Genomic DNA, 19057 nt, shown 5'->3' with positions numbered 1-19057 from the left:
GGTAAACTGTTTACATAGCTGTAACTAACTGACAGACATTTGTTCAGTTTCACGTAGTTGTTTACAGTGTTAACTTAAAGTGTTTTAGTAATATCAATGGATATTTACTTTATATTTTACAATCAAACATGTAGGTGAATAATAACATTTTTAGCTAGCTTTTTACTAAAAACAAAATATATCTTTCTGACTGTGTTTAAATGGTATAAATAACTTTGCAATTATGAAATATTACTATTAAATTGGTTTGTTACTCTTTCTCATACAGAGTACTAAAAGAGAAATTGAACTGCAGAGTTATTCTAATAGGTAAGTAGGTTGAAAACTAAAAATCAACGGTCATTCAGTGATTCAGTGATTCGTTGTATGAAAAGTGCAAACCAATAAAACTGGGATTCTAAGCAGAATAAGGATGGTGAAATATTACTTTGTACTCCTGTGTACTATTTTATTGGGAAATACATCTGGAACTGAAGAAGGAGTTGTCTACTATACAAATAGTTGGATTGTTGAGATACCAGGAGGTATTAAAGTGGCAAAATGTGTTGCTCTTAAAACTGGCTTTATACTAACCCAACCAGTGAGTACAATTACTTTATAACTTAATTAATTTATATAATAATTTATAATAATTTATACTATAATTTAGTATGGAGAATAATTTTTAAATTTACATGTCCAAAAATAAAGTTAGTTATTTTAATGACAAACTTTTACGATCTTGAAATTTGAAAATACACTTTTTAGAAATAAAAAGTAAAAATCAATTTTTTCCCCCAAATTGGCAAAGAGTCATACAGGGTGTAAACAATCTCCCTGGAAAAATTTTGTGTTGGTACAGTATTTGTTCCTCAGATAAAAACAATAAAAAACTTCATACAAACATGGGTCTAAAATCCCTGAATGTATGTTTGGATGTGACAAATGTATCCATATATTTTTAACCCCTTAAGTGATTGATTTCAATCTTTAGTACAAAAGTATTGAGTGATAGGAGCAATTTCTGCACAAAGTGCCAAATTTATGACTGGTAACAATTTAAAAATGGTCAAAATTAATTTAAGTTTAATATCTTCATGAATTAAAAGTTATGAATATGGTAGGTACTTTGTAAAAATCACAAACATAAAGCCAGGCAAAACACCAGGCACTTTAGAGCCGTATTTATGTAATGTTCTTTACAAATTGTTTTGACCAAAGGAAAAAATACTCTAAATCTTTCCAGGGAGTATCAATATACCTAGTATAGGTAATTATATTACATTTGGAATATATTTTAAATGAGTTTACATTTTACTTACAAGAAACTACTAACTTACTCCTAAAAATTTATCTCAATGGGGAAACTGCATTATTTTGCAAACTCCAACCATACCAAAACACAACAAAGAAACATGTAACAAACAAGGATTGAGGAGTTGGCCAACATCCTTAAATAAATGTTGGTCACAGTATTTAACACGTTCGCTGCAGCCCACCAAATGGCAGGCGTAACCCGAGTGCAGCGCAGCGTCAAGCGGACTTATTGTTCTTTAAAAAATTTCGGTCTGACAAATAGCAAATGACTTGCGGTGATATGATACGTTATGAGGAGAGTCGACAAAGTCTGCTGAAACCCTCACATATAGCAGGAAAAAACCGGGACAACAAGTTGATTTCTAAAGTTGCCAGAAGGGAATTACTACCCCATTCCATTTAGCACCCATTCCTAGCAAAACACAGATAACAAAATACCCGTTCTCACCGGTGTGCTGCTGCGCAGAAATTGAATGGAATGTAGGCAATGCCGGCACTCACTGGTGATCGTTCAGCGTGGCAGAAAGGAACTAGAGCACTCACCGTTGAGTGGCCTGCAGGGAACGTGTTAAATGGGTGAAGAGCTTTGCCATTCAGAAGATGTTTGATTTCATATGAAATTACTTGTTATGTGATTCTTTAAAATTAAATTTAGTGACTATGAAACAAATAGCCTCCTCACAATTAACTGGATTTATGTTTGAACAAATAACAGCCCAAGTAGCAAAAATCGTTGGCAAATCGTTGGCCCAACGTTTCTGTAGATCGTTGGCCAACGGTATGTTTTGGCACTCAGTCTTACGGTTGGCCAACCAACCAATTTTTGCGGAAGAGCCAACCATCCCATTGGGCATAAACATAAAAAACACAAAATAATAAAGATTTTGTATGAAAAGCATAATTATGAGTTGAGTAAATTGATTAAATAGTTCATAAAAACTTATTTTGAAAATAAAACAAGATAAAAATTTTTGGCCGCGACGGGTCGCGAACCTGGTACCTTCGACTTGTGAGCCTCACCTCACGCCTTACCTCTGAGCTAACTGGGCTCGTTGATTAAGAGTGTTTTCAAGTGGTGAAAGAGTAGCCGACAGGTGCAACGCTCACAATTAATACTTTAAATATTGTTGATGCTACAGTAGCCTATAATATGATTCTGTTAAACTGTTTAGGCCTCAAGTAGTTGAATTGTTTTTCTGGTAGTTGGAGAGGGTACTAGTGTTTGAATATAGATTATTTAACTACCATTAGATTAGTAGGCTACTGTTATAATTGATTGTTATATAATTAATTAATATTTTCTCTATAACTATTAAAAACTTGCTTAAATAAGTTAAAGAATAGTACCTGGAGACCGAGCTTTGCTCGGGGAAAATCATTAGTTTACTCTGAAAGTAGTCTTAATATTGCAGATACATAAATCCATTCCCAAACTCCACACTGCTCGCCTTTACTACTTCCTTCACCACTCCCTACGTCGTTGATCTGTTTCCCTCCATTCGCATTGCATGTTAGGATTGTAGATACCCTTACTAATCGTTATTAACAGTTCCCACACTCCGGACAGCTCGCCTTGACTACTTCCTTCACTACTTCCTACGTAGCGGACCTGTTTTCCTCCCTTCCCATAGCATTTTAGGATTCCAAATACCTTAATATAATCGTCATAAACAGTTCCCACACTCTGGACTATTCGCCTTGACTACTTCCTTCACCACTTCCTACGTCGCTGACCTGTTTTCCTCCCTTCCCATCCAGTTCTCACACTCCAGACAACTCGCCTTGACTACTTCCTCTCCACTTCCCACGTCACGGACCTGTTTCCCTCCCTTTCCATAGCATTTTAGGATTGCCCATACCCTTATCTAATCGTCATAATCAGTTCTTACACTCCGGACAGCTCGCCTTTACTACTTCCTTCACCACTTCCTACGTCGCGGACCTGTTTTCCTTATAAAACAAATAGCTCTCAAATAGCTCTTTGTGTATTAAAAGCTGAAACATAGTCAACAAGAATTAACATGACTGTCAGCCGTGCACTGGTTACCATAGGTTCTGGCGCACACCACTGGACTGGGAGCGTCGTGTAGTTACGTAGCGCGTAGGCCGTAACTACATGGCGCTCCCAGCGGTGTGCACCAGAACCTATGGTAACCACATCACAGCTGACGGTATATATTTCATTATTTTTGTCGATGGCATTTTAGGATTGCAGATACCTTAATCTAATCGTCATAAACAGTTCCCACACTCCGGACTTCTTGCCTTGACTACTTCCTTCACCACTTCCTACGTCGTGGACCTGTCTCCCTCCCTTCCCATAGCATTTTAGGATTGCAGATACCCTACCCATGTAGCACAGATGGTTGGGCCAACGTTGGCCAACTGTGGGACAGATGGTTGATGGTTGGTTGGAGCCTCCACAACCAACCAACCGTTGTCCAACTGTATATCTCGTAGTTGGGCCAACCAATATTTACAACTGTGGACCAACATTGGTTCATTGTCAATGAAATACATTAATATGCATTGCTGGGTATCATACATCAAGCCAACCGTTGTCCAACCGTTTTTCACTCCGTTGGACCAACAAAAGATACTTTTGTTGGACCAACGATGGTCCATAGTTGAGTTTACACGACTTTCATTCTCTGGGTCTAGCTTTCACAACATAATTATAATAAAATATCTGGTTTTAAAACCAGATATTTTATATATTACAGTTCCGGGGCTACAACAATGAATTTTAATAATTATAAAAATGCAAATATTTTTTAAATTAATATTCTTTAACTTATTTGCAACAATTTAAAGGCAAAGAGTAATTAATCATATAACAGGCAATTATAATAGCATTAATAATCTAACGGTAATTAATTAATCTATATTCAAATACCAGTATCCTCTCTAACTCCAAAAAAAAAAAAAAACTACTTTTGATGCCTTAACAGATTAACAGAATCATATTATACTGTGTAGTATCAAAAATGTTTGAAGTATTGCGACCATTGCAACTGTCGGCTACTCTTTCACCACTTGAAAACTCGATCTCTATATCAACAATTACAGATAGCTCAGTGGTAAAGTAAGAGGCTCATAAGCCGAAGGACCCGGGTTCGAGACCCGTCTGGGCCAAAAAATTTTGTTCTAGCTTTTTTTAAAAATTTGTTTATATGAACTATTTAATCAATTTACTCAACTAATAATTATGCTTTTCGTACTAAATATTTATTATTTTGTGTGAAATAAAACGGTTGGACAATGGTTGGCTGGAAAACAGTTTAAAGAGGTGACATTTCTACCGTTGGCCAACTGTGTGGCTCCACAATTTACCAACGTTGGCCCAACCATCTGTGCTACATGGGTAATCTTATCGTCATAAACAGTCCCCACAATCCGGACTGCTCGCCCTTACTACTTCCTTCATCACTTCCTACGTCACAGACCTGTCACTCTCCCTTCCCATAGCATTTTATGATTGCCTTTACTACTTCCTTCACCAATTCCTACGTCGCGGACCTGTTTCCTTCCCTTCCTATAGCATTTTAGGATTCCAGATAGGCTACCTTAATCTAATCGTCATAAACAGATCCCACACTTTGCACTGCTAGCCTTTACTAGGCCTACAATGTATTGAGTAATCTTCAGTATAATCTTTGATCAATAGTAACAAGTGATGTTTTTCCTTTTGTACTGTATTTGTAATTTGCTAGTATACTGTGGGTAGTTGGCTTATAATGAACACATGCTTCAACTTCAAGTATTTTGTTTACTTTTCCTTGTTATTTAATTCAACCAACATGGTTACTTAGCAACCCATAAGACTAATGTAAAAAAAATATGACTTTAAGTTTAGTTTTTCTACGTAATTAGATTTTTGTTGGGAGTTCTAACTGCATGAAGTTCGTTTTTAGGCTAAAAATAAACTATTTACAAGATTTGAAGAAAATCGTCGGAGCCGTTTTCGAGATCTTTCTGCAAGCAAGCAAGCAAGCAAGCATACATACAAGCAAACATTGCTCGTATTAGAGTATAGGATTTAAAAAAATAATTATAATAATTATTATATGTTAAGCAGGTGTTCCCCACTGTATCTAGTATCACAACATCATCTGACAACATTCATTATTGATCCAAATTTTTACAATATTTGTCTTATATTCTGCTGCCATAACATTTATGTACTTTTAAATAAATCAATTTGTTAAAATTCGTTTTAGAATGTTTTATACTTAAACCCAACGAATGCCCAACGATTCTTTTCTTTGTAGGGCCAACGAATACCAGTTTCCGTTGGGCCAACGTTGGCAAATCGTTAAAATTTCTGCCAACCATTTCCCAATGTTGGGCCAACGATGAGTGCTACTTGGGAAATATGAATTTAGGTTCATGAAATAATTGACAAAATTAAAACAATTCATTATCAACCCATCCTATTATTATTATTATTTTATGGCCAGCATTGGACCACTTAAGTCAATATAATGGCCAGGATCTTTTTAAATTCTGTATCTTCTTCTTGTCAACCCATCATATATTATTACTACCTATGTAAAAAAATATTCTAAAACCTTCTGAAACAAATGGTGAATAATTTCTAATATACACGTTCTCCTAATATAGGTACTGATGAAATAATTTGTTCTAAGAAACAATTATGCTTTTAGGTGTGGTTGTTTGATGACCATTATATATTTCTAAGAAGTGGGTTACCTTTAAGACAAAGGTTTAGTAAACCATATCTTACAAACCTGTTGATTAGGAACAAAAATGTAAGTACCGGTAGACAGAATAAAATGTAGTCATACCTTTTCTTAACTCTTTCCTGTAGAATTTTAATAGGGTCGTTGACAGTTTTTAAGATTCATTGAAACTTTATTTTAAAATATTTCTCGTAGATGAGGTCTTAAAAAAGCTTCTCAGGAATTAAAAAATTACAAAAATTACTTAGCAGATTGTTTGGAGCAGTAGTCTTGAAAATTCAAGAAAATAATGGTTTACGCTCTTAGAAAATTTTAGTGTCTTGTTATAAATGCACTAACAGAAGATACTGTTAGAAGAATGCTGACACTAGTTCTAAAAACTATCGAGCTAGAACTAACCACTATGTAATAATATTTTTGAATTATACTGCGACAAGACTGGAGTTGAGCTGAATCTGTTCCATAACTAAAACAAAATGCTTCTGGACCTCAAAACAACTTAATTGAACAAATATCTAGAATAGACAGTAAGAGAATAACTAAACTTAAAAAAGCTCCATTTGTAGCTATAACACCATTTGATAGTGGATGGTTCGGTATTGAGAGTATGCTAAATAAAATAAAATGTTATAAACTTTAATTTTAGGTTTTATTGGCAAAACAACAATCTGTCAGACACATGGTGAAAAAATCCTTTGATGACCCTAATTTAAATAAAATAGTCCACCCAATCCCAAAACCTAATCTGCATGCGGAAAATAAAACAGAAAATACATCAAATAATTATTTTGACTTCTTAGAAACTATTGGTTCTTGGTTGGGTTTATTCGAAGATAAGGAAAAAATCAAAGATAATGTTGAAATCAAAAAAGGTTATGTTTCTGAATACTTTGACTACTTTGATGATCCTCTATGGAAAAAGCAGTGGTATGGGGTAAGTTAAATTAATATTACATGAAATTAGATATTATAATAGTCAAAGATATACACAGTGTGATTGAATAGAGTGTTTCATTATATCTCTAGAATACTCAATTATTGAGCTTTGTAAGGGTTTTAGTAGTTAAAGTTTAAGATAAATAAATACAAAGATCTGAAAATAAACTTTTTTGAGCGGCATACTTTGTTGTTCTCTTAGTAAAAAGGTAAAATGGTTTCAGGTGATTTGCAAATTTATGATTTGATAAACACTTGATTAACATACATTAAAATACATGGGGGATGCAATTATTGTGCTGCAATTAATTAACTAATTCTTAGGAAGACTAAAATGTAATGAGTTAGTACTTATAATAAAATAATTGGCTACTACTGTAATTTGTTTTGGGTACCTACTGTAATTAAAAGTTAAGGCCTCACTCTGGATCCACCACGCTGTCAAAATTTTGACGGTGCTGTTGTTCATATTTTAGCATGGGTATTACTACTATTAGGATAATTGAATGCATTTTCACATTAGAAGAATCTAATGTTGTGGTGTAGTCGTACATTTTCCAGTGTGGGAACGCTCACCGAGGTTGCAAAAAAATACCGGTTGCTTACCAATAGGTTCTTTGGAAAAGGCAATTTCCCACCCCACTTTTCCATGGTCAAATTGCAATATTTTCAGCTCCGTTCTCCACTGGACAAGAGTGGTATAGGTTTGGGAATGAGTCTGATGGAGGTTTACAAGATGAACATCACAGGTGAAGGAGTCAGGATAGCTGTAGTGGACGATGGAGTGGACGTTACGCATCCAGACTTGCAGCAGAACTATGTGAGTTTAAACCTTCTTTCATTCTGAAGGTCTTATTAGCTAAAGTTTGTTGGTTTTAGTGGAGAAGGTTCTTCAATTAAGAGAATGTTACTCCACCTGAGAGTTTTAACCATTTTTAGTGTAAAAGTAAGCCTCATCTTAAGTTGCAAGCCAAACCACAAAGTTACACGAATTTCACATAGTTAAAAGAAAACATTGGCAACTAGTGGTATTCTAACCCTGGTTTGCCAGGCAGAAAATCTACACTCTAAGCCTTCAGCCTTATCAGTATAAACTTTAATTCAGTGCTTAATTAATGGAAATTTAGGACATCACTCTCGTTCTCACCTTAAAGTTATTTCTCAAAACTGCAATGTTAACAGAATATCACCCATAAGTTTTATAGAAGCAAAAAACTTTGCAAAATCCTGAATTATTTGTACTAATGGAATAGTTTTATCTACGATAAAAGAATGGCAGGAAGCTCATGGGAAATTTGTAGTGTCTTTTGATACTTCTAATTATTAAATACTTTAATACTCTTTAATACTTTTCGAAGAAATGGCGACCATACAAAGTAGGTATTGTTCTATTTCTAATACAAGAATATTAAACACACATCTTGTTTCAACAAACTCTATTTTCAACTAAACCAATGTTTACCAAAACATGTTTACAAAAATCATCTGTCAACAAAAGATATTTAAACACAAATAAATCATATGACTAAAAGAACATACTTAATACAACATCCCGCCTCAAGATGTCTACATCTTCATGAAGCTCGGTACCGCCTCGGTATCTTGATGGACCTTCCGTAATGGGTAAATGTGCCAGCGTCTGGACGATCACGTGAGTTAGATGGACAATTAAGGACCGTAGATGAACAGTTTGAAAGAATGCAATCTTCTCCGCAGTATGGTGCAGGAACTAAGAACTTCTGGTTTCGTCGAATGGTTTTCTTGTCAATGTCCACAAGGTAGGAACGTGGTTCGTTCAATTTCCTGACTACTTTACCATGTCTACGTAGATCTGTGATCCATACCATGCTTCCCTCTTCTAATTCACTTAAACCCCTCGTTCCATCTCGTTCATCAAATTGCATCTTATACTTCGACTGGTACTTATTCTCCCTCTCAAAAAATTCTTTATTTTCCACAGGATTTCCAACCAAAGTAGATGGAAGATTGTCTCTTATTTTCCCTCCAAACATAAGTTCTGGAATCAATGGTTCACTGTGATTAGTTGAGTTCTGAATACACACTGGACACGATTTGCTTTTTCTTTCTATTTCTTGAGAAATTCTAGGCCACCACATGGTTTCCAAAGCACGTTTCCTTGTTTTTGTGATTCCCAAGTGTCCACTGTGAAGCCTCTCAAGCATTTCCGCTCGTAGTTCATGAGGTATTATCATCCGAGTTCCTCGAAGCAATAACCCATCAATACAACTTAACTCGTCTTTCACATTAAAGTATTCTTGAATCTCATTAGGTAAACTTGATTTTCCAGGCCATTCGTCTAAAATTTTTAGCTTGAGTTGTGCACATATTGGATCCCTCATTTGTGAGTGAAGTACTTTTGTCACATTTTCGTCTGTAGTGTTTATTCTAATCATACTGATTTCATGGACGAAGGCTTCCACTTCTTCTGTCAATTCGCCATCTTCATTAGCCGGAATAGGACATCTCGATAGCAGATCTGCTATGGCAAGGTCTTTTCTTGGGGTCCAGGTCATGCGATAATCGTATCTCATCATACGCATTCGGAATCGCTGTAGCCTCGGTGAGAGCTTGTCCAAATTTTGTCTTTTGAAAATTGAGACAAGCGGTTTGTGGTCGCTCTCAATTGTGTACATTTTACCCATCAGGAAACATTTTAAACGGTCACTTGCCCAAGTGCACGCAAGCGCTTCTCTCTCAATGTTACTGTAGTTTTCTTCAACAGGCATTAGAGTCAGAGATATATATGCCACAGGTTTCTTGTTTTCTCCTTCAACTTTTAGTAAAACCGCTCCAAGACCTTTTTTTGAAGCATCACAAGAAAGAATCGAGGGCTTTTCCGGATCGTAAACAGTTAAACATGGCTCTGATGATAAAATCTGTTTCACTGTGACAAAAGCTTTTTCCTGAGTTGGTCCCCAAAAGAAATCGTTTTTAGTCTTTAACAAGCTCGTAATTGGCTCTAAAATCTCACTGCAGTTCGGAATAAATTTAGCCAGAAAAGTGATCATGCCCATGAATCTCTGGACTTCATTAGCATTACTTGGGGCTGGTAAGTCCACAACTGCTTGTACCTTGCTTGGATCAGGCTTGATTCCTTCCTTAGACAGCACAAACACCAAAAATGTCACAGTCTTCTTGCAGAACTCAGACTTCTGCTTATTCAAAGTGATTCCATTAGCTTGCACTCTCTCTAGAACGGCTCTAAGACACTCGTCGTGTTCCTCTTTCGTTCTTCCCCATATCAAACAGTCATCAATGTGCACTAACCAGTTCTTTGCCCCTTCTAAAGCTTTTGACATACGGCGCTGAAACTCTTCATGAGCAGATGTAATTCCAAAAGGTACCTTACAGAATTTATACCTCCCGAAAGGGGTGATAAATGTTGTGTAATCTTGAGACTCCTCTGCAAGGTTCAGTTGCCAGAAACCGGAATTCGCATCGATTTTGCTGAAGTACTTGGCTCCCGCGATCTGGGACAATGAAAGTTCAATCTTTGGAATAGGATAAAACCGACGTTTCACACTGTTGTTGAGTTTGGATAGGTCCACGCAGATCGTAACCCCACCTCTCTTTTTTGCGCAAACTACCATTGGTGCGCACCAATCAGTCGCGTGTTCAACTGGGACAATCACTCCTTTTTCAAGCATATTCTCTAACTGCTCTTTCACCTTGCTTTTTAAAGGTATTGGTACAACCCTGGGGGTAGATATAGCATAAGGAACTGCATTCTCCTTCATTTCTATCTTGTACTCTCCTTTCATATTTCCCAATCCTTGAAATAAATTAGGGTACTCAGTAACCCAGTCAATATCTGATGAATCTACAGAAAAAATCCTCTTCACCAGGTTCAGCTCTTCACAGGAACGTCTGCTAAGAAGTGGAACAGTGATCTCCTCAGAAATATACGCATTATCATAAATTGATACACCCTTATGTTCAAGCTTCAGCCTTAAAGTTCCCAAAAATATTGATTCGTTCTTTCTTCTTTGCACTGTACACAGGGGATTTGCACTTTCCTAGAGGCAGAGTCTTAATAAAATCACCAAGAACTCCTACTGGAATCATGGTTACATCAGCGGCTGTGTCAAGTTTAAATTTTATAAGCCCTAACACTTGGTTTCCACAGCTTGCTTTTACCTCCTGGGCCCAGGCTCTGTCATTGTTTTCTATATTCCCGATGAAAATCTCAGGAACCTGTAGATCTCCACAGTCTGAAACTTGCTGTTCGATTTCTTTAACAACGTTTTTGTTTTTTCTCATCCACTTTTCGCGGTAGGGACAGCATCGAAAAAAATGTCCAATCTCGGAACATTTGTCACATTTGGCTTTCCTAGCAGGACATTCGGCCAGTGATCCGTGCCAATCATAACCACATTTCCTGCACTTCTTTGTATTTTCTGCATCCTCGATGTATTTCTGGTCACAAACTCCTTCTGTCCGATTCGCTTTACCGTTTTGAACTGACGTTTTATTTACCAAAAAAACATTAGTACTGGCAAGTTCACGTTTTTGGCGTTCTAGCTCCTCATGTTGGCGCAAGGTATTAATAGCTTTCTCCAGAGTCAATTGAGATTCCAGCTGGAGTCTATCACTCAGACCCTCATCTTGCATACCAATAATGAGGACGAGAAGCATCATCTCATCATTTAGTTCACCCCATGCACACGTTTTCGCAAGGCCATACAAATCTGTTATAAATTTTTCAGATGGATCACTCCCTTGCTTGTGTCTCAAAAATTTTGATCTCTCATAAATTATATTCCGTCTTGGCACAAAGTATTCATCAAAGGCCCTAAGAGCCTCGTCATAAGTATTAGGTTTTGGTGAAAACGAATCAAAAATATCTTCACTTCTACTACCCATTACAAACAAAAGTACATCGATTTGCCGAGCGTCGGAAGTGCTATCCAGACCGCAACCCCGTCTGTACCTTTGAAAGCGATTCCTCCAGGAATGCCACTCATTCGGAGTAAAAGAGAACGTTTCTGGAGTTGGTAACGTGATATTGACCATCGGAGTAGGAGTATACATAGCTGCATCATTTTCTCGGTTCGTATGTCCCAATGCAAAACCTCGTGACTCATCTTTAGTCTTTCTAGAGTCCCTTTCTGAAACGTAGTTGAGTTCACTTTGGGCGTCGTCCTCACCGTTATCCTCATACCTGTGCCTCCGAGTATTTCGTTTTTTTCTGCCCTTACTTGACATTATGCGTGGTTTTAGACTTTCAGTTCGATAAAAATCCACTAAGCTGCCACCATGTTCTATTTCTAATACAAGAATATTAAACACACATCTTGTTTCAACAAACTCTATTTTCAACTAAACCAATGTTTACCAAAACATGTTTACAAAAATCATCTGTCAACAAAAGATATTTAAACACAAATAAATCATATATGACTAAAAGAACATACTTAATACAACAGGTATTTTAAGCCAAGTATGAATGGAGATGAGTAGGATGAGTGGCATGATCTTGTAGTCTTGTTAGTGACTAAGACCGACTTATTCCTTAGACGCAGCTGTTAATTAATAGGTATCAAAATCGATCTATAGGTAGGAAATCTATGATGCATTGTGTGCATACTGTAAAAAAAAGGTTAGTAATTATATGAATAGGTAGCTGCATTCCCATTCGAAATAAAAGGTTGAATTGGAATGAATATGTTTGAAGAAAATTAGGAACAAGTTATGGAACTCAGATTCATCATTGACCCACAGTTCTTGAAGAATATCCTGGAACGCTGGTTTACTATACTATGTGGTTTGAATTTATTTTATTTTATTTATTTTGTGTGTTTCTAAAGCCAGTGGCATTTTTTGCCTTTGATAGGGAACGGAATCGTATCATTCCTAAATCTTACATAAGAATACATTTCCTGAACTAGAGTTTTGATTAACACAACTTTATACAGTTTTTAATATTGTTTTTTTCGATCAGGACGCAGAGTATAGTTACGACCTCAACCACAACGGAAGTGATGTGACCCCTGGGTACAAGTATGGTATAAGATACTACCATGGTACGAGGTGTGCAGGTATTCTTTCCATGGCTGCTAATAATAGAGAGTGTGGAGTGGGCGTCGCTTACAACGCTAAACTTGCAGGTCTATATATAATACAGAAAATCTATTATTTTGGTGGTGATTAAAATGGAGCAAAATGTCCTTGACAATTTGAATATTAGTAGATGTTCTAGGCTAAATAACAACCTGACAGATTGGACTTATATCTTTAGAAACAACGATAGAGGATTATGTTACCCGCATTACTGTCGGAACAATCCGTTGTATTATATCAATTACACACGTTTTCTAATTTTTCAACTATCTAGACTTTCTGAGCTGAAGATTTGTTCCATATGCTCTGCAGCATGAAATTATTGTATTTTATTTATACTACCATGGATTACAAAGTATCATAGATCAAGCCTTTATTTTATTTGTTGTTTCATGATAGATTGGCCTCTAAATAATTTTATTGACTAAGGGTCTAAATTATCTGGTTGCTGTCAAAATGATTTTGTGTTTTTGGCCCACACTTGACAGTTACAACTTACCCTCCACCGGCCTAACATAACATGTGTTATGAAGTTGTTAACGTCTGGTTGACCAGTTTCATTAAATGTTTAGTTTTGTATGTGTTTCATGTTATTTAAAACTTTTGATGAACACCACCATGATAAATTTGTAAACACCACATTGACATTCTGTAATTATGATGCACTTAATTAGCAGTACGAAACAACTGTACTTTAAGCTAAAAGTGATCATTTTAAAAACACCAGGTACCGGTGAGCCTAATTTAAACCTTTTATTAGTTTATTTAACAGCTATTATCTCAAATCCCATTCATTCAATAGCCTCATCCTTTGCAATCCACTTGCTGTATAATTGTCCTCATCGTATAAATCTAAATTACTTATGGCAGTTAAATATCTTAATTGAAGGCAGGGTCAGTCATTAGTATTTGGGGCTGTTGATAATCTATGTTTCTGCACTTGTTAAAATCATTTGGATTCACCATTGTAAAATCGTTACATAATATAGCAATACAACCATTTAAATGTTTCACCTAGAAGAACAGATGTACCAAAAACTGTTGTAAAGATTATTTCATTTTGTCAGAAAAACGTTTCCTGCACAAACACTTGATTTTCCAGCTATAAAGATGCTGGAGCAGCCTGGAGTAGATGTGGTTGAGGGGCAAGCCTTGAGGTACAAGTGTGAAGGTATTGATGTTTTCTCTAACTCCTGGGGGCCTGGGGATAGTGGCACGATCATGGAGAACATGGGAACCCTGTCCGGGAAAGCTATACAGAGATGTCTACAAATTGTGAGTATAAGTTGAACATTGAAAAATAGTTATAGCTGGAAAATGTTTTGGATGAGGCGTGTGCTTGAAGGATTAATTTTTTTGTATTGGAAATTGGAAGACACTCAAGGTTTTGAGTAAACCTCAAAATTATAACATATTACAATTAAAAATAGCTATCATTACTTAAATGATCTTAGTCAGTAACATAGCTATCATCACATTCATTCAAAACATGTCATCTTCACTTCAAGGCTTCAAGTCATGCACCTTGATATGTAAACGTTATATAATACTTTCATCTTCATCAATTTTCAGGGGAGAAATGGGAAAGGTTCCATTTACCTGTTCCCAGCAGGCAATGGCAAGGTGCGGGGAGATAACTGTGGGGCAGATGCCTACAGCAACAGTCTCTATCTGATGACGATTGCCAGCGCCACTCGGAGCGGAGGAACCACCCACTATAGTGAGCGCTGCTCTGCGATATTTGCCACTACGTACTCTAGCGGAGGAGAGGACGGAGAGGGAGTGGTCTGTACTCAAGCATCACCTTTGACAAAATCCTTGTATTACCTCCATAACCTTTATCTTTGATGCTATGATTGCTATATCAACCTGCTTCTACATTCATGCCAGTCTTGAACATGATGGTCGCCAATTCATTGAAAAAGTATAAAAAAAGTATAACCAGATTTAAAAGCCACAAACGTTTCTATAAAGGTCATAAAGGTTGAATTTTGTTTCTAAAAAGGGTTGGCGGATGTGTAACTATTTATACAACAGATGTACAAATTTTATAAAGATTAAAATGTTTCTATTTCGTGTCCTCTTCCCGTTGCAAAGCACGGGTACAATAGCTAGTGATTTTATAAAGGTTAATAACAGGTAAAAATGAAAGTATATTTTAGGATGGTTTTATTCAGGTTACTACAGATCCTGACAACACATGCCACAACAGGTTTGGAAGCACCTCAGCTTCAGTTCCAATGGCTGCTGGGATTGTAGCTCTTGCACTCCAGGCCAAGTATGTATAAAACTACTATGAAAATACGAACATGAAAGTTTTATGTTAGTCTGATTGTGATAAGCAAGTTGTTAACCAGCCAGCTGAACAAAACTGTTTCATTCTCCTGCTAGGGGGAGATAGGGAGAGCCAGATCAGAGTCCTCCAAAGGGACTAACTATACATTAAAAGCATTCATACAAATCTAATTCAATTTTTGCTATACATCTTATAAATACGAGGGCCACTTTTATGTAAGGGCGTTTTGGCAGACAGTTATGTAGTTATCATGTATGCCGCAACAAGGCTCCTCGCATCATGCTTACTGGTATCATTTGTGAACAGATGACACCATTTGTAGCGCTAACAGGGGAGATGCTCTGGGACCTCTCGGCATGGGTTGGATACAAATTTGGGAAGGATTCTGTGACGTGGGCTTTAGGGGGGGAGGAATCTCCCGCTGCAGACAAATAAGTTCAGTGATAAGTTTTTTTACTACGAGAAACACATACGAAGCTGACATTCATCGCCAGATGACTGAAAGCTATGGCTCTGATAGTGCAGAGATAGAGGAGAAAGTGCAGAAATGGGATAGCAGTTTAAAAATAGCTGTGAAAATATTGATTTCAAAAGGAATTATGCTTTTGGTGGGTACCCAGACTTCTTGTGAGAAGATAGGGGGAAGAACACAAAGAAAAAATGTTGTCAAGGTTCCATAACCCAATTTACACCCCCCCCCCCCCAATTAATAGGGGTTTTCAAGGCCCATTGTTTACACCCCATAACCCATTTCCGCACTTAACCCTCATTCACACTAGGAAAAACATTTCCTAAAAAATTTATTAAGGTAAAACAGAAACAAAAAACTAGAGGGAATATTTCACAAAATCACACTAGTCAAAGTTTTCTATCCTGTTAAATATTCAGGCCAAAAAATATACGTTTGCGTTTTTAGTTCCTAAACAGTTAAAGGTTACATATGAACTGCTAACTTAATGATGTATTTTAAAATACAAAAGAATACTATAAAGCAATATTCTAAATGTATATCAATTTAAACAAGCAGTATTTTGAAGTCAAAATGACAATAAAAATTTGACCAGCAAATTAGAAAGTTTTTTTTTTTAAATACAGACTGAGTTTTTTACTAAAATGAAAAGCAAATTAGCAATACTTTATAAAGGGAGAAATTTTCATGTCTCTAGCAAGAGAAGTATTGCTTCAACGTTTAGCAGCTACGGAATATAAACTATTCTTGATGTAATAGTTACAGTGTGCACTGTGCAATTATCATATTTGGGTCACTAGACACTGATACATTGACACTTGACACACACATGTTACGTGCACAGTACTCACATACATACTACTGTACACCAAAAAATAGCAAAACTTTGTGAAAAACCTTTCTGACATTATGTAATATTCTGGCATTCTTTAGGATTCAAGTTCTTTTTAAAGTTCTAGTTTTTTGTTTGTTTTGTTTCTTGAAGCTTGTCTAAATGATCCACCACCTCTCTGGATGCAAAATAGGTTCTCTAAGACAAGGAGAACTTTCTCTGAAGGCCTATTGGAGATATCTATCCACTAAATTGGAAGATGTAATGTAATATCCAATAAATTCAAAGATCTGAAACATTCAGTGTAGTATCACTTCTGGATTCATTTAGTATTCATCATAATTCTTTGTTTACAAATGTAAAAAAAACCATATACAATCTATATTTGGTTCAAATGTGTCTGGATGAAAACACATTTGATATTTTGCCCCAAGGAGGCTTCTTTAGATGAAGTAGGTAGGATGGCAGTTATCAAACTGGCACGCGCCTGAAAAGTTGTAGGGACAAAATATCCAATTTTTTTTAGCTTTTTGTATTCTATCAACCGTCTGGAACTCTTTTTTTTGTGTAAGTTAGTTAATTGTATCCCCATTCCATCTTCCTTCGCATATTCCTAAGCCAAGCCAAGTGCTCTATAAAAGAATAAATAAAATGACCTGTAATATTGTATGTAAATTACAGCCCCAACCTGACCTACAGAGATGTAAAACACTTGATAGTGATGAGTAGTGAAGTAGCTCCCCTGGCTAACAACCAAGGCTCTTGGAGAAGAAATGCTGCAGGGTTCTGGGTCAGCATGGACTTCGGCTTCGGCTTGATGAATGCCAAGAGAATGGTTGATTTGGCAAAAACGTGGACAACAGTGCCGGAGAATAGAAACTGTAGCGTATCTCTGTACTTCAGGTGGGATGATATATTTTAATTGGATCTTGTTGTATCTGTCGAAATATTTAGATATTTTTTAGTCTAACATGTTATTGTTATTGCTTTGACTTAGTTACAGCTTTGTAAATTCCCAAAACTTCTTATTTTCTTTAGCCATCAATACATGGTAAGCTATTTGGTATTTTGCAATTTTTACATAGTTCTAAAGTTATTTCAGAATAAGAATATGCAATTTCATAGCTGTTGTGTATATACAGTATCATGAACTCTGTAAGTGCTTTGTTACATGATGGAAAAATAGGTGTATAGCTGTGTAAAACAAACGAAAAATGGCTTTTTCTTATGCTTGTCTGATAAACTAATGTATTATTATCTTGATGATACAAAAGGTTTTAAGTTAGTTTCTAGTTTTGGTACAAACTTTATATTAACGTTTTTTTGAAGGGGTTGGCGGTCTTTTTAACCTTGCATTTGCGCGTCCACATAGGCTATGGGCCTGTGCGTGGAACGTATCCAGCAAAGCAAGGGGTGAGCTGGTACATACAGTAAAAGGGTGTATTGTAGTGATAAATTAGCTTGTATCATAATTACCTTTAATAATATTTTTTTGGTCTCTACAGGGTACGTTATATGACATTAGGCTTGAAATGTAGGCCTATACTGAAAAATGTGTCTTGAAAATGGTGTATATATAATCAAAGGTATAACTTTGTGGAGGTTCATTATTTTGTTTTCTGTTATAAAGTTCAAATTTATAATCTCAAAAAGAATATTTAATACCTTAATTTAAATAATTTAATACCTTTGGCCATTGGCTGATCTTCTTGGTACATGTGCATAGTTTCTTAAAACAATAAGCTAGCTACCTAAAATTATCGTCTATCGAAATAACTGAAAAGTCATATTTAAAAGTATAAAAAGAGGAAGCATTAAAAAGCATTTTTATTTAATGAGTCTGGTTTTTATAGAGAAGCAATAACAATAAATAAAGGACAGTTATTAGAGGCAATATTTGATACTTCCGCATGTTCTGGCACTTCCAAAGAAGTTGTCTATTTGGAGCAACTTCAAGTGGTTCCATTTATACAGTATGGATGTAGAGGAGCCATCTCTATTCAACTCACTTCTCCAACAGGTAAATTATAATTTTTGAACTTAACTATTATTTACAGATATCATTGTTCAATGAAAAATGCCTGTACAGGTCATCCATGATACTTTTTGATAATTTTCATCGTTTTCACCATCTGAAATAATTTGACCACAATATATACTGTTGACTCGAGTCTGTCTGTGTGCTTTTCCATCAAGAAAACATTAAACATTTAATTATGTTGAAATTGATATTAACATAACATCGCCATAAAAATAGCCACTATATCCAGAAGTATCAAAGGCAATGAACAGTCTACATGTTTTGACTTACGGCTAAGTCCTTAAACATTCCTATGTGGAGCTCAGTAAATAAACTTTGACTGGATCAGTGGAGGCGATAAGAGCCCGCGGGCCCCCTCGCAAGTTTGTTAATGGGGCCCCCCTCTGCCAATAATCTTTAATAA

The 19057-nt window shown here is 36.1% G+C and overlaps 1 protein-coding gene across 3 annotated transcripts in view; it reads left to right on the top strand.

Annotated features, from left to right (window-relative positions):
• The first annotated feature begins 68 nt into the window (after positions 1-68).
• Positions 69-19057, top strand: part of LOC128982096 (neuroendocrine convertase 1-like) — a 36723-nt gene continuing 17734 nt past the window's right edge. Inside the window, exons 1-11 of one of the 3 annotated variants that reach the window (XM_054401144.1) lie at positions 69-130; positions 269-580; positions 5964-6068; positions 6646-6933; positions 7609-7755; positions 12898-13063; positions 14119-14291; positions 14589-14801; positions 15179-15294; positions 17295-17516; positions 18467-18633. In XM_054401144.1, the coding sequence (XP_054257119.1) occupies positions 413-580; positions 5964-6068; positions 6646-6933; positions 7609-7755; positions 12898-13063; positions 14119-14291; positions 14589-14801; positions 15179-15294; positions 17295-17516; positions 18467-18633 (1765 nt within the window). In that variant the 5' untranslated portion in view covers positions 69-130; positions 269-412. Of the gene's footprint in view, positions 581-5963; positions 6069-6645; positions 6934-7608; positions 7756-12897; positions 13064-14118; positions 14292-14588; positions 14802-15178; positions 15295-17294; positions 17517-18466; positions 18634-19057 lie in introns of all 3 variants that reach the window. The other 2 variants (XM_054401145.1, XM_054401146.1) reach the window with 2 other exon arrangements.

This window comes from Macrosteles quadrilineatus, unplaced genomic scaffold, assembly GCF_028750875.1.
Source record: "Macrosteles quadrilineatus isolate MER2022 unplaced genomic scaffold, UCM_ALF_1.0 Scaffold_107__1_contigs__length_349487, whole genome shotgun sequence".
Lineage (NCBI taxonomy): Eukaryota > Metazoa > Arthropoda > Insecta > Hemiptera > Cicadellidae > Macrosteles > Macrosteles quadrilineatus.
This window is presented reverse-complemented; position numbering and strand designations above follow the sequence as displayed.